The sequence below is a fragment of the Chlorocebus sabaeus genome, chromosome 27 (genome assembly GCF_047675955.1).
Source record: "Chlorocebus sabaeus isolate Y175 chromosome 27, mChlSab1.0.hap1, whole genome shotgun sequence".
Classification (NCBI taxonomy): domain Eukaryota; kingdom Metazoa; phylum Chordata; class Mammalia; order Primates; family Cercopithecidae; genus Chlorocebus; species Chlorocebus sabaeus.
This window is the reverse complement of record NC_132930.1, coordinates 28,467,603-28,491,673: the sequence shown is the minus strand read 5'-3', so window position 1 is coordinate 28,491,673 and position 24,071 is coordinate 28,467,603. Positions and strand designations below refer to the sequence as shown.

Here is a 24,071-nt window from a genome sequence, read left to right as displayed (position 1 = left end):
TGAAAAATGTCCAACACACAGTAACTCTCGATCACTTTGTTGAATGAATGAATCCTCACTGTATTTATCAGACCAACTGGTGCTTGACCCACACCACTTCTTCTTACCACACTATGCCTTCTCCTAGACAATCTCATCACCACCTACAGCTTTGAGTCCCTAGACTCAAATTTGTAACTCTAGACCAAATGTACCACTTCTATGAGTTCTCACTCAATGCCTCCGTCTGGAAGCCTAACAGCCATCTCAAAAGTCAACCTATCCCACATTCAGTGTGGTATAGGATACCATAATCTGTGCTTTCACAAAACCCCAGGGGATTCTAATACTCATGAAGTTTGATAACCATGGTCTAGTCTAGGGCACTGGTCTCTAAACAGAGAGTATGAGCTTTAAATTACCTGAGACCTGACATGGCTCCCTACTTCCACCCCATCCCAAACCGTCTCATCCAGCATGAGCAAGGCTCTCTCTTCAGTCTTTCTAAATTTCATCCCATTTCACCACAAACTCGCAGACATTCACAGTGCTGCACTCCCAAACTCAGCATCCTCTTACACATTTTCTTTATCCACAGTACTTGAGATCTGCTTACTATATATATCCTATGTTTCTCCCCATTACTGCATATGTTCCATAAACCCCAAGCCTAGCACAGTGTGCGCACCTTAAATGTTTGTTGAATAAATTTAAATCAGCTACACAGAAAAGGCTCATTACCTGTTGAGGCAATACTTGTACCAAACCTTCATATTAAGTCAACTATCTTTTTATGATTTTAATTAATATGATACAATAAATCTGCATCAGTTATCCACTCATTAGACTTCTAAAATATAGCAAACTACCTTCAAAAGGTGAACCAAAACTAGAAAACTAGCTTCCACGACACCATCAGGATTTAGTTACTTTGTCATAAAAAATAAAACCCCAAATCTAAGCTCCTAAATTAAAAGAAAAAAACAAAAAAACCTCAACCTAAATATTCCTATGAAAATAAAACACACACACACTGCTATCTTCCCACATGGAGTGAGATCAGAAACAAACAATGGGGTCATCATCATTAGTTCAACGGAGCCAGCTCTTACTATCTCAGCCCACACTCCCCACCCTACCCTACAAAACCCTTAACCTTTATTCTGTATGACTTGGCTCCAGGAATTTCAAGGCCACAGCTTGGAAGTTCTGACCTTGGTGTGAGTAATTCCTTGTTCTGCCAACCATCTTTTACACCATATCCTATCTGCTGTATTTTCAAGTCATCCGGTTATTCTATTCTCACCTTCAGGACTCTCTAACTAGGCAAATCTGAATGGCAAACATGTTATTTGGCCGGTTGTATCTCTCAGGTGGAATTCTCCCAGACAAGGGTGAAAATAATGGCTTTACTCGGGGGGTGACCCCAGAATGCACCAGTAGAAAAGTGGGAAGTGAGACAAGAAAGAGAATGATGCCCAACAAGGTGAGCTGCTGAAGACTTTACCACTGAGGTACCTGAGACTCAGTCCCCGGGGACTCTCAGGCCGGTGGAGAAGGCACCTCAGGGCGGCCCCACCTGACAGGTGAGACAGGCAGGGTAGTTACCCACCATCTGCTATCAGTCGCTGGTTGAGGGTTGCTGAAAGCATGAGTGGGTGGGTGGGATGGCTTGCACGCCAGTACTGGAGCCAAGAATGCTCTCAGGTTTTCATTTAGAAGACATAAGGAGAGACGCACGGAACAGTCAGTGCTGAAGGAATAAAGTCTGCTCCCCTGGAGGAGCAGGGAGCACCGAGTGTCTCCCTCCCAGGGCCAGAGCAGAGCAGCTAAGAGTCCAGCCTTTATTATCCTTAGCAAACTAACACAGGAACAGAAAACCAAACACCTTATGTTCCCACTTATAAGGGGGAGCTAAATGATAAGAACTTATGAACACAAAGAAGGAAATAAGAGACGCTAGGACCTACTTGACGGGGGAGGCTGGGAGGAGGGAGAGAAGCAGAATAGATAACTTTTGGGTGCTGGGCTAAATACCTGAGTGATGAAATAATAGGTACAACAAACCCTCATGACATGTAACAAACCACTTTAAAATAAAATAAGTATAAACAGGGGGAAAAAAAGAGCCCAGCCCTTTCATCACTTTTTCTTTCTTTGTAAAGTGGGCTGCTCTCCCACAAAAACCGTACGGGAGGCAGGTCCCAACCGGGCATGCATGCCCCCCCAACACACACTGCCAGACTGAGGCCAGGACTCAGGTCTGGCCCTTGATGTGTGTGTACTTCAGATATGCTGAGCTTAGGGCCAGTGTAGATAAAGATGTTCTCTAACACAAGAGGCCCAGGTCCCAGGGTCAACACTGGGTTTTCACACTGAAGCCCCCACTCATAAAATGGTCTCTGAAAGTCCCTTATCTCTATATTGATCTCTGTGGTCCCAACAAAGGAGTGAGGAAGTATTTTGGGATTCATGAATAAACAGACCCCTGGCTAGAAACAATCACAGCACTTTAGTATCACCCAAAATGGCTCCTTAATTTGTTTCTAACATGTACAGAGATGTGTTAGCTTTAAATGGCTGAAAATAAGGTCAAAGACAAGGGAAAGTAAGAAATAGATGCAAAAAGGGTAGTAATTCACACCACAGCACAGAACATTAGCTGTGCTGGCTATACTTTTTATGGTGTACATGAACAGCCACATCAATCTTAGGTGCCAAAAATAAAATGTGTTTCTCAACACAACAGACACTATTTATAAACTAGGAGTGCCTGCCATCCTTTCTTTTGGAAAGGGAAGACCATACTAATGCCTTTCATTATCAACTAAGCACATACTAAATGCCTGACACTGTGTTATATGCAAGTGGTATCTGTCAACCCAGTAACTTTTCTTTGCAGGGAACAGAAAACATAATAGGAATGTACTGTCTCACACAATGATCCAAGGCAGTCATGCTTTGATGGGTCCTCCCAGGCTTCCTGTCTGCTTTCCTGATAGTCCCAAAGGTCCTTTCCTGAACCATAGTGACCATCGAATGTGTATGAAGGACTGTCCTTAGCTTAGGCAGGCCTAGAACCAAGGGTGTGATCAGTATACTCTAAAGCACATGGACGATATGGAACATGGTAGGAATATTGAAATAAAGTGCTACTACTGTGCCAAGAACATTTAAAAATATTCCTCTATGTATGTGTGTCATATATATATATATACACACACACATGCATGTATATAACCTAACTTAAAGACATCTGATCTAAATGAAAAGAACAGAGACATGCATAAAGAAATGAAGAATGCTAGATCATATATATTTACATACACATCAGGAACCTAAGCAATGAAGTCCTGCATGAGTTCTATCACAGGAGAAGCCTCTAGGTAAAAAGGTCAAGAAAAGGCCACGTAAAGAAGTGGAGAAAGTGAAGCTGAGCAAAGAGAATTAAGAAAAATGAGGACAGTGTGTTATTCCACAGAAATGGAGATGTTTCACAGTGCAGCTTCCTTATGTATTTTGAAATTTTATCCTAAATGCATGAGTTAACAGGGGAAATTGAAATGTGATACCAGAATAGCATTCAGAATACAAGTGAATTAAATGTCCATTGTCTGAAACTCACCAAAGCAAAAATATGAGTGCTACCTGTGACATATCACAAGCAAAACTAGACCTAATCGCTAAGAAAAATATATATTTACAAACATATCACATTCAAAGACATCTGAATAAAATATCAAAGTTTATACAAGTGTTTTTCCCCTTGACATCACATCCTCGCTGCTGTTTTCGCCATGGTGACATGCAAGCTTGGCTTTTCACCATGACTGTAAGCTTCCTGAGGCCTCCTTAGAAGCCAAGCAGATGCCAGCTCCATGCTTCCCGTACAGCCTGCAGAATCGTAAACCAATTAAACTTCTTTTCTTGATAAATTACCCGGTATCACATATTTCTCTACAGCAATACAAGAATGTCCTAACATGGCATACATGTTTCAAGATACAGAATTTCAAGACAGCATAGATGCTTTAAGCTAGCATACTTAAACAAAGCCAACAAAGTATGGTCTATGACCTCTGGTATAAGTAAAGATTTACTGGAAGACATCCACATCAATTCATTTATCATTCGTAAGTACTGTCTTATGCAATACTCACTGGCTTATTATCTAAGGTTGCATTCACACTTCAAGGGCAGAGGTGAGTCACTTGTGGCCAGCTGTGAAAACCCAATTTACTTACTATCTGGCCCTTTACAGAATTTAGATACTTGTTTTTTAAAATAAAATTCTTAAAATTTTTCATTAAAAAATGTTAGAAAAACTCAATTTTTATTTTGAATAGTTGGGAGTTTAGTAACAGATTTACAATGAAGATTTACAATGAAAATGCGTTAAACAAAATAATAATGAGATAATAATTAAAGAATACTCACAATCTTTCAAGGAGACTTAACCCAGAAAATGAGCCATTCTTCAGCTCGGATATCTTATTGTTACTCAGAATCCTAAAAAATACCAAAAAATAATAATAATAATAATAAGTTGCCTAATATACACTACCAATATCAAAGTAATTTAGCTTATTATGTTTAAACCTATGAGGAATTCCAAGACATCATTTATTAGCCAGAATGTTTGAGATGGCTGAAAAAAAGTGTCTTCCCCTTTCTCTGAGAAACCAACTATTTAAAGTAGTTTACCCATGCATCTTGTCCCATTTAAATTATTTGTATCACACATAATCAAAACTTTGAGAGAAAAGTTGATATGTAATAGCTCTAAGTTCAACATAAGCATAAAGAATACCATACCATGTACATTTATATAATTAATCAAATTATGCAAGTTGAATACTCATTTTTCAACTGGAAACTTAGCAAAATGCATAATCTATGATCCTGTAAAATACTGACTTTATAAAGAAACAAGGTATCTTCTAGATATCATTTCAATAATGCTGAATATTATTTGTAATTTAACAATATATAAATCTACTGTCCATTTGTGTAAAAATATGCTTTTCACATGCACTCACAGACAAACACAGGTAGCTGAATCATAGTATCATATCTCACGCTTTAGGACAATGTTTATCAAAAATGAATTGAAAACAAAAACTGACTCAAAGAAGTCATAGTTGCACCTATCCCAAAGGTCGGACTTGCCTGAGAAGAGACTTCATATTATCTGGCACTCTCTCTAGGTTTTGTAACTTTATGTCGCTTTTGGAGCCTGAATATTAATAACGAGCATCCATGAATGAGGTGAAAATGCTAGTTATCCGAATTGGGGAGTGGGAATATCAAGGTAAGGAAAACGAGAAAACCAAGGCACAAAAGAGTGAAGTAAAGGGCCCAAGATTACACTAGCCAATGGCAGACCCAGGTTTTGAATCCAGCAGTTCCTACTCCAAATGCAAAGTTCTTCAACATACACTAATGTTGGTCACAAGGCACACTACAGGCATTTGGGGCAGAACACTCTCCATCACACGCAGCACTGCATAACTTTCAGGGGCACCCTTCACAATGGCTACAGTGTGAGCTGGTGTTTCTTGAGACAATGCAACACAGCACTTCTTGTATACAAAATGTAAATGGAGCATACCTCTGGGTCAGAAGATTTTAGGTATTATTATTTTGTCTAAAAAAAACACTTGGATTCCTTGTATTAAAACAAAATAGCCATTTGACACTTGATTTTCTTTTGATCTAAGTGAAGTTTTAAAATCCCTGCATATCAGAGCCTTTTACTTCAGGAATTCCTAAAGTGAAATATACCTGGGTTTCGACCCCAGCTCTATCACTTTCAAGTTATGTTGATTTTAGGGGAGTCATACCTCCTCTCAGTAACAGAGTTCCATCACTGATAAAATGGGAAGAATAAAATCTACCTCACGAACAGTAGGAGGAATTAGAAAAAGCATGACATATTAAATGAGTATCCATTAAGTTTCAAATTCTGTTTTCTTGGTTCTAAGACACACATCCTCCCTCATTTCAATGTTTTCTGACCTGTCAACTCAAGAATGGAAAACCAAGCATGGTCATGTTCTCACTCACAAGTGGGAGTTAAGCTACGAGAATGCAAAGGAATAAGAATGATACAATGGACTTTGAGGAAAGGGTGGGAAGCGGGTGAGGGATAAAAGACTACATACTGGGTGCAGTGTACACTGCTCGGGTGATGAGTGCACCAAAATCTCAGAAATCACCACTAAAGAACTTACTCATGTAACCAAACACCACCTGTTCCCCCAAAATCTACCGAAATAAACAAATTTTTTTAAAAATGTTTTCTGAAATCCAGATGTATCTTACAATCCAAGTATATTATTGGATTGTATTCTGTCCCCCCGCCACCCGACAAAGCTGTTTGTTAGTTACTAAAGCAAACATAAGTCTTCAATCATTGGGACCGAGAAAACATGGTGATCAAAAACATTTGGATTAAAATACAATTTCCTCTAACCAAAACCGTAAAGGATTTGTTGTTGTTGTTTTTAATTGGCAGTTATTTAGCACAGGCAAAACAGAATTGAGACTCACATAGGAACTCAAAGCTCACTCTGGAGCAAGATTTGCCAAGCAGCCCGGCAGAGCATACTAAGAGCCTATGACCCTGGCTATCCCAAACAGTATCTATTCTGAGCGGGCACTCACCAAATCTGACAGAAAGTATTTCCAGCGACTTTATGTCAGCATGACATATGACAGACAAAAATTAGAAACTCCCAAAGAGGTCAGTTATAAGAAGAAGAGTTAAACAAATTATAACACATCCAAACAACAAAATTGTATGCCTCCAATAAAAATGATTCTTTCAAAGGAGACCTGAAGAGAAAAATGCTTACAAGCTTTTAAAAAGCAAACACCAAAACTGATATCCTTGATTGAAAAGAATCTCTGCATAGTCAAAAATAATAATAATTGGGGAAAAAACATATCAAAATGATCACTATTTTAGTGATGAGGTTTCTATTAATTTATTCTTTTGGGTTTTGGTTTTATGTTTTTTTTTTTTTTTTTGAGATGTAATCTTGCTCTTGTCACCCAGGCTAGAGTACAGTGGCACGATCTCAGCTCACTGTAATCTCCACCTCCCGAGTTCAAGCAATTCTTGTGCCTCAGCCTCCCAAGGAGCTGGGAGTATAAGTGCCCACCACCATACTCAGCTGATTTTTGTATTTTTAGTAGAGACAGGGTTTCACCATGTTGGCCAGGATGGTCTTGAACTCCTGACCTCAGGTGATTCGCCCGCCTTGGCCTCCCAAAGTGCTGGGTTTACAGGTGTGAGCCACCACACCTGGCCGATTTATATTTTATTCTTTATAATCTTGCAATATCTTTGGAAATCTCTAAAATAACACTCCTATTTTTTAAGTATTTTTCCTCCTCGTAATAAATATTAGAATCTTAATTGCTAAGTACAGTTTGAGGTTGAGTTTATTTTGAGTATATCTTAGAAATAAAAACAAGTAAATAATTTATGCTTTGAAATTAAAGAGTCACATTTATTTATTTATATTTAATGAATGTTTATATAGTGACTGACGTTAGAAACTTCACAGACACTAAAAGTAGTGCAAGTAACAATGGTGCTGTATTCAGAGTCCAGGGTTTTAACTGCAACCCCACAAGGAATAAATGATTCAGTTTGTGTGACAGTCACTTCACTTTTCTAGGTAGACTTCAACTTCATTTTTAAGACAAAAAAAATTAGAGTAATTAGCGAGATCCTTTCCAGCTAGTTTTATTTTTCTATATTTAATTATTAAGTTTTAATGAGCAAAGCTATCAAACTTTGCAGTGACTAAGAATTTAAAATAAACCAAAGAACAGGGAAATGAAAACTACACAAACGACCAACCTCAGTGACGTTAGTGTGCTGTTTCCGAGTAAAGAATGAAACCCAAACATGAGTAGCTTATAAAGAACAGCCAGGGTAGTGGCTGAATTACACTCACTGCAATTCAGGAATGTTTCAGCCAAAGGACTGTCATTTGCTCAGTCATAAAAGCGTTAGTACGAGAAATGATACATTTTATTGAGGAAAGTAAAAAGGAAGACATTTCATCACACTTAAAAAGTTATAACTGTAACCTTAAAAATATAGTTTACAACCTCAAGTTAATATATTCAGTCTACACATTATTTGATGTGTTTAAGGATTTCGCGCTAGAAAACAGAATCAGTATGAATAAATCTACTCTGCAGACAGCTTTTATACTCAATTTTGAAATGGGGGACTGTGGAACTAGCAAATGCGTAATATCATGTATCATTATAAACCTAAAACCCATTCATAATCAATATTTTTGCTGACATCTTTGAAATTTCAAACTTTCTAGGAGGTAACTAAATGAAAAATATAAAACTTGACCGAAGTCATAAAGCTCATATACACCCATTTCTGTTCTATACTAATGACGTTACCGCCACATGATCTATAGACAATGCTTAGGAACGCTACTTGGAGCTCTTGTCTCTTGAATTTAAACACCGTAAGAAAGTCTTTGATGTCCATTGCTACTATTTAACACAGTACCAAGTTTAAGTTTGGTATATTGCTTATGCTGGAATATGAAAACGGGAGTGAGACTTACTATAGACATACTTTTTTAAAAAATCAAAAGTTTATGAAGCAGAAGAAATAAACATTAAGTAGTATTAGAAGTTCTCAGTTGCTTGCTATTGCAAGTCCCAGAATGGAGTGAGTCATGGAAAACTGTTGTCAACACCCACACCTTGTATAGCAGAAGGCACAAAATAATTATCCTTTTGAGAGGAATTTAAAAATACATTTCAAGAGTCCTAAATATTCAGATCAAATATGTTGGGGCTATAATTTGGGGCATCAACCGCTGGAGGGAAAAATCAGATAAACAATCAAATAGGGTTATTGTAGCAGGTTGAATGGCTGAAGTGGGTTGAAAGGCATCACCTGGAACCTGTGAATGTGAAACTGTGAACGTGACCTTGTTTAGAAAAAGAATGTTTGTTGTTGTGATTAAGTTGAGGTTCTAGAGAGGAGAGAATCCTGAGTTAGTGTACGCCCTAAATTCAATGCAAGTGTCCTTAACAGGGAAGAAGAGAAGACAGAGTTCAACACTCTATGAAGATGAAGGCAGAGATGAGCCTCAGAAAGAGACAAAACGGAAAAACAGAAGAAAAGCAGATTTACAACCCATAATAACTAAGGATTTCCCAGAACTAAGGAAAAGAACAAATAGGAAATTTTAAAATGTAGCACATTTTTAAAATTTCTTTTTGATTTTTTTTTAATCCATAAGCAATGTGAAAAGATAAATATTTTCAACTCCTATTAAAGGCAAAGGACTAATTTTCCAAATATACAAAGAATTCTTTTAAAAAAATTAAGAAAAATAAACCTCCCCAATAGATGCGGCCAAAAAAAAGCTCATCATCAATGGTCATTAGAGAAATGCAAATCAAAACCACAATGAGATACCATCTCACAACAGTTAGAATGGTGATCATTAAAAAGTCAGAGGTGGGTGTGGTGGCTCACACCTGTAATCCCAGCATTTTGGGAGGCTGAGGCGGGTGGTTCACGAGGTCAGGAGATGGAGACCATCTGGCTAACACAGTGAAACACCATCTCTACTAAAAACATAAAAAAATAGCCGGGCATGGTGGTGGGCGCCTGTAGTCCCAGCTACTCAGGAGGCTAAGGCAGAAGAATGGTGTGAACCCGGGAGGCGGAGCTTGCAGTGAGCTGAGATTGCGCCACTGTGCTCCAGCCTGGATGACACAGCGAGACTCTGTCTCAAAAACAAAAAAAAAGAAAAGTCAGAAAACAACAGATGCTGAAGAGGATGTGGATAAACAGGAATGCTTTTACACTGTTGATGGGAGTGTAAATTACATCAACCATTGTAGAAGACAGCATGGCGATTGCTCAAGGATCTAGAACTAGAAATACCATTTGATCCAGCAATCCCATTACTGGGTATATACCCAAAGAATCATAAATCATTCTACTATAAAGACACTATGCACACGTATGTTTACTGCAGCACTATTCACAACAGCAAAAACTTGGAATCAACCCAAATGCCCATCATTGATAGACTGGATAAAGAAAATGTGGCACATGTATACCATGGAATGTTATGCAGCCATAAAAAAGGATCAGTTCATGTCTTTTGCAAGGACATGGATGAAGCTGGAAACCATCATTCTCAACAAACATAGGAACAGAAAACCAAATACCTCATGTTCTCACTCATAAGTGGGAGTTGAACAATGAGAACATATGGACACAGGGAGGGGAACATCACACACAGGGGCCCATAGAGGTGTGGAGGGCTAGGGGAGGGAAAGCATTAGGAGAAATACCTAATGTAGATGACAGGTTGATGGGTGCAGCAAACCACCATGGCAAGTGTATACCTATGTAACAAACCTGCACGTTGTGCACATGTATCTCAGAACTTAAAGTATTTAAAAATCTTTTGCCAAAAAAAGAAAAGAGAAAAATCGGCAAAAGCCTTGAACAGATAGTTCAGGAAAAATAAACACCAATGGATCACAAACAAATGAAAGGATGTATGACAACCTCAGTCACAAGGGAAATACAAATTAAAACAAGATACCACAAATAACTTTTCACAGTGGGGGGGGAAATGTGATCACCCACTTTATATTCTGAAGGAAAGAGCCACTCATATTTTGCTATAAATCAGTACAATCAGCTGGACATGGTAGCTTAACTCCTGTAGTCCCAGCTTACTCAGGAGGCGAAGGTGGGAGGATTGCTTGAGCCCAGAAGTTCAAGATCAGTGTGGGTGATATATAGCAAGACCCTGTCGTTTAAAAACAAACAAAACAAAAAAAAAATCAACACTATTTCATCCACTTATTCCTCTTCTGAAAGTTTACCCTAAAGACATAGTTGCACTTGTACAAAATATATTACATATTACATCTTATATAATTATATACTTATACAACAAAATTATTCATTGCACTACTGTCTGTAAAAGCTAATGGCGGGATACTGACATTGGTTCCAATAATAGGGGATTTTATGGAATTCTTCTGTCTATCTACAAAATGAAATACCAGAAAGATGGAGAGTTGTAGGACACAGGAAGAGGAAGCACTTTAAGTATTCACACAGAAAGATCAAGGCACACATTTATGTATTTTAAATTTCCACTCTTTGAGGCCCCAGTATGCCTGTAATCCCAGTGCTTTGGAAAGCCAAGGCAGGAGGATCACTTGAGCCCAGGAGTTTGAGTTTACAGTGAGCTATGATCTGGCTACTGCACTCCAGCCTGGGTGACAGAGCAAGACCCTGTCTCAAAACAATAAAAGTGTCCACTCCTTGACATTTCTGATTTGTCATTTTACAAATTGTACTAATGCAAATTGATACTGTGTTAGATTTAGCATGTATAATAATATGTTATTGATACAACATTGTTTATCAAGTACAAGAAAAAGAGATAGAAAGGAAGGTTGGCTAGATTTTGGGCCAGGTGAGTCACTAAATTCAATTGGTACACATCCTAAATTTTTAAGGCCACCTGTGATAAGCAAAAATCAGGACTGTTAACTCCTCAAAAATGAATTTCTAGTGCTTTCCTTCATTTACTCCACTAATGAAAACTGGTGACTCCCAACATTCTTCAAAGTTCTAGTTCAGAAGCCAAAAAACCCAACCAGCCACTGGTTTTCTTTAAATCCTAAGACCTCTAAGAACAGTGTTTAAATTTTTTAACACATGAAAAAAAAAATCACAACAATACTACCTCGTGACACATGAAACTTGTAGGAAATTCAAATTTCAATGCCCTTAAACATTTGCTAAAACCAACCATGCCCATTTGTTTACATACTGTCGATGGCTGCTTTTTTTCTTCATTTGTATGTTTTTGTGAAAGTTTTACAGAGTAAAACAGACTTGCACAAAGGGTTTCCCCTAAATTTTCCCTTTCAGAAGATATATCCTACAATAATTTTAATAGGACCAAAAGTTACCAAATATTGAGGATGTGCTAGGACAGCAGAGTTGAGTAGTGGCAACAGACATCCTGGTCTGTAAAGCCTAAAATATTTACTAATTGATCTTTTAAAGAAAAAGTTTGCCAACTCCTGTTTTACTCGGTCTCAGCTTATTCCATTTTCAGATAAATACAAATAAAATGCTATTTTCTAAAATAATTCTTCCTAGCAAAAATGACAGTATCTACTGAATCTCAAAATTCCCCATCCATTTGATTATTCTTCATATTAAAATTACATTTAATTCCACATGGCATCAGCAATTAAATACATTTTGTCATAAGCACAGCTAGTTATTTGGTTCATCAATGTTCCTCCTTTGATTGGACGCATTGACTCATTCATTCATTTTTGCAGAAAATAATTCTGGGTGGTATGCTTTAGCTCTTGTGTGTCAAGAAATATTTTGCCTTCACTCTACTCACCTTGTTTTAACACTTCTCATTATCTGAAATCCCTCTGTTGAGGCATTTGTGTATCTACCATTTCTCTCACAACAAAGTAAAACCCATAAAGTATAGAAATCTTTTCCAATGTGACCATAATTGCATCCTCACAAAAAAAGAACATAATGGTGAATATCTGAGTGACCGTATTGTGCAGTGAATATACTCAATCATTCTTCACCGGAACCCTATGATATAGCTGGGTTCGGTGGCTTACACCTATAAACCCAGCAATTTGGGAGGCTGAGGCAGGAGGATTGCTTGAGCCCAGGAGTTAGAGACTAGCCTGGGCAACACAGTGAGACCCTAACTCTAAAAAAAAGTAAAGGCAACAGCCAGGCATGGTGGTGTGAGTGTGTAGTCCTGGCTCCTTGGAGGACTGAGTGGGGAGGATTGCTCAAGCCCAGGAGGTCGAGCCTGTAGTGAGCTATGACAGTGCCATTGCACTCCAGCCTGGGCCACAGAGCAAGACCCTGTCTCAAACAAAACAAAACAAAACCCATGATGTAGATATTATTATTTTCTTCAAAACAATGACCAAAAATTTGCAAGGCAAAAGAAATCAATAACTTGCTCAGGTTCACATGCAGACTAAACAGCAGAGTTAACATTCCAGCAATGTCAAGTATGAGTGACTGTTGTCGGCACATGCCCCTACTTAGCTGTCTTTCCAAAAGAGGCCTTGGGGCAGGACAGCAGTTAGCTGAGGGCCCCCAGCCACAGATGTCTAGAGGATCTGCCTCTGTTTTCAATTTTCAAGCAGAGGCCATGCACATTGCAGGCAGTCCCCAGCCAATGACTGAGCACAGCAGTGGTAGCGGGACTCTGCATTTCTACCTAGTAGACTTCTGGTGGACGATCTCTACCAGAACTTTGCAAAGGGCTGGCCAAGCCTTTCTCATAGCTGTAACGCAGTCTTAGACCTTTTCTTCCCCTCTCCTTTCACAGGTGCTAGACCTGCAGTTCCCATCTGAAGACTTCTCATGCCTGCTTCTGTTTTCTCTCTTTATTTCTCATAGTAATTCCCCCTAGTAAACATCTTAAACTCCTAGCTCCACTCTGGCATGTGCTTCCCAGGAGACCCAACAGACAAGGTCCCACAACATCTGTGCAATGAATGAATGAAATAAAAAATAAAACTGGGTTTAAATTTGTATGTTCAAAGATCCTTCCCTGAGGACATGACATAGCACCTATAATTTACTGGCATGCAGTGGTACAGATCAGAAATATAAACCTCAGCCCCAGCCTTATTCCTTCCTAAGTCTTATGGGATTCTTTTTGGAAATCAAAAATTCTACCAGGGTATGTCTAGTATTGTTTCTTCTCTTCATACTGCAATAAAAGTGTCCTAAGATACTTTTTCTACATGTTAGACCTTCTAAACTTAAAACCGTCTTAAAAATGATAGCAAAAGAATCTTCCAGCTGGTAGGAAAAGGAGGAAGTTAAGCATTTATCAGTGGTTGTCATTGTTGGCACACACAAAAACTGTGGTTGAATTTTAAGTCTGGATCCTTAATTATGGCTTAATGTTTATACATTAAGGTTTCACTACGATGCAGCACTGAAATAAACAGTCGTGTAACAGAAGATTGCATATGCTATGACAGTGTAATTAAAGGCAGAGAATATCAAATCTCTCAGAATTTGACATTTAGGAGAGGCTGGAGGGATTCATTCGTGTGTCATAGAGAACTATCATTCAAGCAGCTCACAACCCTGGTAAGCTGCCAGCTAACTTTTAAGAAAAACAGTTAAACTTCCAATGATGCATGATTACATTTTTTTAAAGCTTGTTAAATTAACCCCAAGTAAAAAAAAAAAAAAAAGGCAAAGCCTAATACAGGCATCCAAATTATATTATCACAACCTAAAGATGCTAAAGTCAAGATTACTTTTATGAAAAACTGTGCAATTACGATGCAGGCAATATACCCTAAAATGATTTTAAATATATTTTCCATGCATATATAAAAAGAAAAAAGAATAAAGGGGTAAAATGCTAGTAATATAGGAAAATCAGGTAAATCTGGGTAAAAAATACACAGAGGTTCTACCCACTATTCTCTTTCTTTTAATAGTCATGTAAGTTTGAAATTATTTTCAAATAAAAAGTGTAAGCAGGCCGGGCACAGTGGCTCATGCCTATAATCCCAGCACTTTGGGAGGCCAAGGCGGGTGGATCACTTGAGGTCAGGAGTTCGAGACCAGCCTGACCAACATAGTGAAACTCCGTCTCTACTAAAAATACAAAAATTAGCCCGGCGTGGTGGTGCACACTGTAATCCCAGCTACTCAGAAGGCTGAGGTGAGAGAATCGCTTGAGCCCAGGGGGCAGAGGTTGCAGTGAGCTGAGATCATGCCACTGCCCTCCAGCCTGGGTGATACAGTGAGACCCTGTTTCCAAAAAAAATAAAAAGTGTAAGCAGTTTTGTATTAAAATCACACCGTGTAGAATATAAATGGTTAAGTGATTCAGAATGAGAAGGCTGGAGGTGACAGAGGTACTAAGGAAGTGGCATTTCATGAGGTGGGAAAAAAATATGTACACGTTTAGAGAAACCAGCTCTTACGAATAATTACATCTCTGGCTCCCTCGCCGAAAAGTTGTTTGGAAATAAGCATCTGACTGTTGACGCTTTGAATCAAAGAATTGTTTAGGCTGCCTTTTATTTCTCCATCTGCTCTTAAGCTGGATATTCCACCTCTTAGTTCCAACCTTCATATTTCCTAATTCTGCTTCAGAATTCTCATCTTAATCCTTCTGCTTTGAATTTTGGAATAAGTTCTCTGCTTAATTTTCCAGACCACTAATTTTCTTAAGTCTTTAGTTGTTGCCATTTCTCCCTTCAGCCCACCTACTGACCCCACACCAGCACTTCTTTTTTTTTTTCTTTTTGAGACAGGGTATCGCTCTGTCACCCACAAGAGTGCAGTGGTACCATCTCGGCTCACTGCAACCTCCAACTCCTGGGTTCAAGCAATTCTCCTGCCTCAGCCTCCTGAGTAGCTGGGATCACAGGGATGGGCCACCATATCCGACAGGGTTTTGTCATGTCGGCCAGGCTGGTCTTGAACTCCTGGCCTCAAGTGATCCACCCACCTTGGTCTCCCAAAGTGCCAGGATTACAGGCATGAGCCACCATACCCGGCCCACACCGAGCTTTTTAACATTATAAGCCCACACTTAACTTGTGAGAACTCCTTTGTTCGACCTTTCTCAGGAGATTTTTTTTTTTTTCAATCAGTTGCTCTACTCTTGGATCCGAGACTATGAATTAGAATTTTCCTGTGTTAACTTTTCCCCAGTGGTTCCATGGGACTGGTTTGGTGGCCTCTCATTCTGTTGGCTTCTTCTCAAATGTCTGATGATCCTTCCTGGTTGCTGGCTCATATTTGCAAATGTGGGGCTAGAATGCTCACTATTAGTTGCTGCAGAGGGTTTCTTTAGCACACATGAAAATAATGGTGAATGAACAGAGCGAAACTGCCTTTACTTCTAGGTTCAGAAATCGCATATCCATGGAGATGGAGACACAAAAGATACCTGGCACCCGCTACAACTTCTCCCTCCTGCTACACAGTCGCCCACTATATTCTGCCTTGGCAAATCTCCCAGATTATTTAAAACTAAGCTAAATGGCCTTGTCACAGAAGCAAACTGGACCACCATCCCCTCAGAGCCAGACTGATAGCAGAACTGGAGCAGCTGTTTCAGGTTATTAATTCCTGGCCAGGCGCTCTCATTAGCCACTTTTGTTGCCACCCACTATGGTTTCAGTTCTTGGGAATCATCCAGGATGCTGTTAAGAAAATCCATTTTTCTAGTTATTCCCACTTCTGTCTCTATTGGGTTGTAAGTTCCCTTGCTGTGGAGTGTGCTTTATTTATCTCACAGTGTCCTCAATGCTTCCAGGGTCTCTGGAGCAACTTTCTTATTTTTCAGCCCTGTTATGGCTCTTTTCATATTTTTATGTTTCTTCTATTGTTTTCAACAGAATTTTGAAAGGAAAGGAGAAAAAGTAAACAGATGCGGCTCACTGTATATCCACTTAGGGGGCCATAAAGGGGTCATTTCCTAAAAGTAGAGCCTCCATCCTCTTTTATATGTCCTCTCTGGATGCTAAGTGATTCACGGACGGTTTGGTTTCTAGCCCATCTTTTCCCCGTCGTGCAGGGAAAGCTACAACTCATAGAAAAAGCTTAACCACCTTTCATTTAACAGAATTATACTTTTAATCACAAGGGTATCTGTGTAAAACAAGAAAACCTCATACATCAACCAAAAGCTAAAGTCCCAGGTCCTCTGTAAAACAGTCAGATGTCCCTGACCACAACGATTCTTAAAGCGCCATACTCATCCTGCTCCAACAACTCAAAGAAAGGGAGGCAGATGCAGGGGAACCTCCGAGGGCTGAGGATGTGGTTCAGTGCCCTGGCTGGCAACTCTAACCCATTTTGTATTTAGGGTCATTTTTCCAGTCTCTGCCCTCCCTCAATAATTACTGAGCATTTAATAGTAACCACAGAAGGCAAACTCCGGAATACAAAATACTGGAATTTGAATCTTAACACCAGGATTTGGCTTCATGACTTTGGACAAGTTCTTAACCCCTCAGTTACTTAATGCCTCATCTGTTTATCACCCCAGGCCTTTCTAAGAGACAATACAAGGCTTTTGTAACTATATAAGAGAATGTGTGGTGAAGCACTTAAAGCAGGCCTTCTGACTGCTAAGATACAAGCAACTGGACATCACGGCTAGAGAATAAAGCTGATACTGGACGTTTTCATTAGCAGCATCTACTGATCGAATACCAGCCAGGCTGGGCTACTATGCTCTCTCCTGAGAAAGTCAACAGCATCTGCTCCACCACACCAGTCTCTCCCAACGGTGACACCTCTGCGGTTCATGAACATGCCTCTAACATGTTTTCACTAACATGGTAAAATAAACTAACTCAAACTGACAACTTCACAGATATTGTTTAGATAAGTATTTTTAAATGAGCAAAATTTAAACTGAGATAATATATTCTAAATCAGAGGTCCCCAACCTTTTTAGCTCCAGGAATTGGTTTCACAGAAGACAATTCTTCCATGGATGGGAGGATGAGGGATGGTTTCGAAGGCATTAGATTCTCATAAAGAGTGTGCAACCCAGCTCCTTCACATGTGCAATTCACAATAGGGTTGTACTCCTATGAGAATTCTAGCACTCAGCTGATCTGACAGGAGGTGGAGCTCAGGCAGTAACACTTGCTCACCCGTCACTCACCTCCTGCTGTACGGCCCCATTCCTAACAGCCATGAACTGGTACCTGTCCAAGGTCCAGGGGTTGGTGACCCTTGGTCTAAGTAACAGTATAAGTGGTATCTAATGACAAAGCAGGACGACAGCACACTGTACTCATCTAAAGTTGGAAACACTATACCATTTTCACCAACAAGAGAGCCACAGAGCAGGACAAGAGTTTGAAGACATAGCCTCTCCAGAAAGCTCTTTGACGAAATGCATTCAGCAAGAACCACCTGCCAAACCAAACCATTCTAAGTTGAAGACAGTTACTCAAATTTGTGTTGTTAAATATTTCTCCCATTTATCTAACCAAGAAACTCTCTGAAGGGAAAACACTACAATGACCTGCCACACCCACCCTACAGAATGTTGAACTACAGTTGCCAGGTACCTGGGAAGCAAAAGGCAAAAGTGTGGCAGGTGAAGCCAGAGCTTGGGGTGCCGGATGTCAGGGTGCCTAGATCCGAATCCGTGCTGCCACCTGACACTAGTATAAACTTAAGTGACAAGTGATCCCTGCTCTGACCTTCAGTGTCAGAATCCACAGACAGGGATAATGGTGCTGATTTGTTTAGAGCAAGGGTCAGCAAACTGTAGCCTGTAAACTGTTTTTATAAATAAGGTTCTATTGGAACCCTGCCACATTCACTCATCTGTGAATTGTTTTATGGCTGCTTTCACATGTATAGGGTTGTGTAGCTGCAACAGAGACTGTACACCTAAAATATTTACTAGCCGGGCCTAGACAGCAGGAGTTTGCCTACCCTTGGTGCAGAACATTGGTTCTCAACTCTGGCTGCACATCAAAATCATTTATGAAGCTTTAAAAAAAAAAGCCAAAGCCTTGGCACCCCCTGAACCAACAGACAAAATCTTAGGCTGTGGAGATCCAACATCATTAACTCCTCAGATGAGCTCTGTTGGCACCTATAGCACCAGGCTTCAGGGGGCTGGGACCATCCCTGAGCCTCGTACAACTTACAGTGCTCTAAGAGCTATAAGAGGTTAACCAAACGCAAGTGTGAAGAGGGCCATGGGAGGCAGAGAAAAGCATGGCTACTTCAGGGATCTAGAGGCCAGAGAAAACACGAGAACAATCCAGAAGTCTGCTTTGAAGGACATGGGGCTAACAGAGGGGACAGAAGGTAACAGTACAGAAATATAAAAGCAGACAGAGAGACATGAGTCCACCTAAGAAGATTCAATAACAGCACAGAAAATTAAAAATTGGGGGAAAACATAATTTTACTTCATTAATTTAGTAAACAAAAGCCACTACTGGGAAGCAAATCATGAAGACACCTACAGTATATGCAAGTAATAGAAGTCTACTGGGAGAAAAAAAGGAGAAGAGTGGCAATAATTTAAAAAATAAAAGGAAATGCCTCCAAAAAAAGTAGAATAGAGGTTACAAGGGCTGAGGACAGGAGACATTGGGGAGATACTATTCAACAGGCACAGAGTTTATGTTGGGAATTGTGTTAGTCCATTTTCATGCTGCTGATAAAGACATATCTGAGACTGGGTAATTTACAAAGGAAAAGAGGTTTAATGGACTCAGAGTTCCACATGGCTGGGAGGCCTCATAATCATGGTAGAAGGTGAAAGGCACGTCCTACATGGCGGCAGGCAAGAGAGAATGAGCCAGACAAAAAAGGGAAACCCCTCACAAAACCATCAGATCTCATGAGACTTATTCACCACCATAAGAACAGTATGGAGAAACAGCTGATAATTTAATTATCTCCCACCAGGTCCCTCCCATACACACAGAAATTATGGGAGCTATACTTCAAGATGAGATTTAGGTGGGAAGATAGCCAAACCATATCAGGAATGAAGAAAATATTTTGGGTATAGATCATGATGGTTACACCACAGGCAAATGTCTTTAATGGCACTAAATTGTACACTTTGAAATAGTTAAAATGATAAACATGTATGTTTCCCCACAACAAAAACATAATGTATAAGCATAAAAATGTGCATGAGGAAAAAAAAATAACAAAAAGGAAATATCTTTCATTTGAAGAGAGACTTGTAAGACTAACTACGAGCTAGGGAAACTGATGAAAAAGATGCATAGCTGGACACATTCTATTAAAATTTCCAAATTCCATAACAGAGAAAATGATCCTTCAAGTTTCCAAACAGACATGAAAACTTGTGGGTATTTCCATCACTCGGTTTTAATATCTTTCCTACAGATTTGACGAATGGGGGAGTTCAGTATATTCTGCCTCCTTAAACCGTCTATAATAGTACTTCTAACTTCAATCTCTGCAAGGTTAACAATTATTCAAAATGAGACAGCAAGTCAAACATATCAACAGGTAGCACACTACTATAGGGTCACAATACAATTTATCATCAAACACACTTCAGGATAAAAAGAGTTGCCATTAATAATTACACTGAGACAACAGATTCCAACCTGGGCTCGTGGTTACCCTTAACTCCTGAAATGGTTCAATAAATAACCATTCAAGTTTCCAGGCATTCTTACCAAAGATCTGACACTTTAATAAATAAAGGAGGCCTGATTTTCTTCTGTTTTCAATTATTTACTTAGCAGTCTCATAAATAAAAAGGAAATAACCTATTTTTCTGCCTTAGCATTAAACTGTAAGTTTACATGAAATTAAATAGCATTTGGTTAAGAAAAATTGAAGCGTTCTTAATGCCACAGTAGATATCTTTCAAAAATGCCTAAAAATGAAAAACTGTTTATTAAATAACACTTCATCTTATCTTATGAACACATTAGCTTCAAGAGAAAAGACAGCCCATTTTTTAAGGTGTCTGTATATCAATAAAGAACACTGGACACTTAATATTTAAGAATATAATAAAAGCTGTTTTATTTGGCATTTTAATCCAATTGAAAGCTTTCTACTGGGACCATCCTGAGGTTCTTACAGGAGTCTGAGTCTCTGATTTTTTTTTTCAGCCAAAATTCTTGATGTCGGACCTATTACTCATTATTTCAGAATATATTTGAGCAACTATTGTGTGCTGGGACTGACAGCAGAGATACAAAAACAGACCTCGTAGACTAACATTACACAAGTGTACACTAAGTGTTAAGTGTTACAAGAGGGATATGTAACTGATCCCAAGGGAATATAGAGTTTCAATGTTGCTGAAAAGTAAGATGATTAGGGGAAATATTTCTGAACTTTGCTGTAAAAAGAAAAAACAAAACAAAACTAGCAGAAATTTAAAGGGCAGACAAAGAAGGGGAAAATCATTTAAAGTGAGAAAACCTTGCAAAGATCTGTATTTGTTTTCTATTGCTGTGTAACAAGTTACACGTGTTTATTAGCTCACAGTTCTGTAGGTCGGAAGTCCAGGCACAGGGAGTGAGCAGATCCTCTAGTCAGGTGTAAATGGCCCCAGAGAACTGAGATACCAATAGTGAGGGTGTTCCTGAGTTCATGAATGGGTCAAGGGAGGGAGGGAGAAGGCAAACAAATGGTCAGAAAAAGACAGGCAGGCAGACATTCTGGGTGTCTAGCTGAAAATATCCAGGAAAGAAACTGGAAAACAATGTGTGATAAACTAGATAAGCTCTTTCTGCCTGTAGCCAGCACTCTCAGAGCAAATGAGCACAAGGTCCTCCTATCAATGGTAAACTTTGTTTAAATGTAAGGCTGTTAAAATTCACGAGAGGAGTAATAAAACTCTAGGGCAGATGTCAAGAAACTTGCCAGGTGCCAGAGAGCAAATATTTTGGGCTTTGCAGGCCAAGAGGCAAGATCCATAATATGATGTAGGTACTTTTATAATGAGAGGATACAAATACTCACAAGTTTTTATTGGCAACAATCAAAATATAACAATTGGATATTTTTTTTCTAATACTTGGCAAAGATGCTCTCGACCACACCTTTCGTCAGGTTCCTTTGAGCCCTCTTCTCGAGGGGGCCTCTACTTTAGCCTTCAGTGTCTATCCCTGCAGAGTTTTAGCAAGAATCCTCCAAAGTCAGTTTAGAGAGAATGCTCCCACCCACGGTATCTGGTCAAATCCCTCTCTTCCAACATCCCCCAGGTGATATCTGATCATTCCAGCCTGCCTTCAGCAAGAATCCTCTCAGGGTCCTTCAGCGAGAATCTCGCTACCTTTGATGTCTCCTCTTAGTAATCTCCCATCCACTGATTCTCCAACCTCTTCGGCTATAAACCTCCACTTGTTCTTGTTGTCTCTGGAGTTGTGCCCAATCTTTCTCCCGTACTGTGATGGTCTTGATACCCGTCGCAACAGTCTTAAATAAAGTCTTCCTTGCCATCTTAACAAGTATTGGAATAACTTTTTTCTGTAACACACTGGTCAACCATGAGAAGAACGGATTTCTTTTTTTAGGGGGATAACATTTGACTTAATCAGAGTTCCCCATCGTCAGATCAATTGCAAATGTATAAAGCTACTCTTAGCGCACAAGCTACATAAAAGCAGGCAGGGTTGGGGTTTTTGGTCCTTGCTCTTTAGAATGCACAAGGGAGAGAAAATAAAACTGCTAAGTAATCCTAATACACATATTCCTTCCAATACACTGCCCACGTTACAGCACCACAAGAGCACTGGAAAAAATGCATTTGGTGTCTGGGGAAAGAATGCAGGAATGTGGAGGCAAAAAAAGTACATCAAGGAAGAAAGTCCATCCCATCCAGCCCTTCGTCTCCTTCTATTTCCTTAAGACTAGTTCCATTAAAAAAAGAGAATACTAGAAATAGATCTTAAACAACAGAAACCTATTGGTTAGATAACTCTAGGCCTGGGTGGAACTTTTAATCATTTGCACAAGGGGTTTTTAAACTTGACTGCAACTCACCGTTTTCCTTCAATAACCCAATATACATAGACATTGGACATTATTCATTCATGTATTTAATTACAAAGATTTACTGAGTGTCTACTATGTGCTTGATAGCATTCAGGATGCTGGGGAAAACAGAACAAAATAAAAAGTCCTGCCCTTATGGAGTTTACGTACTAGTGGATGGAAGAAAAAATAAATAAGCAAAATATAGAATATGTTAGCTGTTGAAAATTCCTATTGAGAAAAATAACATAAGAAACAATGACATAACATAAGAAACAGTGGAGGTGTAGCTGGCTGGATTTTTCTTTTAAAGAGTGTGGTAAATGACATTCTCACTGAAAAGATAGCTTTTTTCTAAATGATTTTTATTTTACAGTAGCAGTAGGCATGTAATGTAAAGAATTAGAAAACAAAGACTAGCCAAACCAAGAAAATAAAAGCATATCCCCATCATCTAGAGATGACCATTTTAACACCTTAATAAAGCTCGTTTCCAACAGTCACCCACACATATTTACAAGTGTGCATTTTGCATACACAAGATGAGATTACACTGTAGATACTACCGTTACCAGATTTTTAAGCTGTTGATCCCCACCTTTCTTTTTTTAAGAGACAGGGTTTCACTCTGTCACCAAAGGTGGAGTGCAGAGGCACAATCACAGCTCATTGCAGCCTCCAATTCCTGTGCTCAAGAAATCCTCCCATCCCAGTCTCTCAAGCAGCTGGGACCACAAGTGCACACCACCATGCACAGCTAATTTTTTTGTAGAGATGGGGTATCGTTACGTTGCCCAGGCTGGTCCCAAACTCCTGGCTTCACACGATCCTTCAGACTCAGCTTCCCAAAGCACCGGGATTACAGGTGTGAGGCACTGTGCCCAGCCTCCACCTTTCCATTTCAGTATCTTTTGAATCTCATCTAACACTCACGCGATAATCAAGTTTCTAAAAGAAGACCTCCAAACATCTTTCAAAAAGATCCTTCATAGATGGTTTTTCCAAACCAGCATCTAAGACCACACGTCTATCTTGAGTGTGTCCCTTGCAACAAAACAGCACCATCCAACCTCTCCTTTTTTGTTAGACAAAAAAAAAAATAATGACTGGTTTGGGTGGGTCTTTGTGGCACTGTTTTGATACTTTCTCTGCTCTCCTGGCAATTCCTGCAGGCTGGCATTAGATCCAAAGCAGAGATTCCCCACCTTTTTGTGCCTTGGACTATGTTACCAGTCTGGTAAAGCATTGGGACTTTTATCGAAGGTGGGGCCTAGCCATCTGTTTTAACAAGCCCTCCTGGAGGGCTTTAATGTGTACTCATTTTGTCAGACGCACATGAACCAGAGCAAGTCCATCTTGAATAGGAGCTGGGTAAAATGAAGCTAAGACCTACTGGGCTGCACTCCCAAACACTTAGGCACTCTAAGTCATAGGATAAAAAAGGAGGTCGGCACAAGATACAGGTCATAAAAACCTTGCTAATAAA

At 39.4% G+C, this 24,071-nt stretch overlaps 1 protein-coding gene across 2 annotated transcripts in view; it reads right to left on the bottom strand.

Annotated features, from left to right (window-relative positions):
• The window catches only part of ADGRA3 (adhesion G protein-coupled receptor A3), a 135,396-nt gene that overhangs the window by 89,837 nt on the left and 21,488 nt on the right, over positions 1-24,071 (bottom strand). The window contains exon 2 of one of the 2 annotated variants that reach the window (XM_008017754.3): positions 4,417-4,488. The exons of the other annotated variant lie outside the window; for it this stretch is intronic. Within the exon in view, the coding sequence (XP_008015945.2) occupies positions 4,417-4,488 (72 nt within the window). The remainder of the gene's footprint in view (positions 1-4,416; positions 4,489-24,071) is intronic. 2 annotated transcript variants of the gene reach the window in all.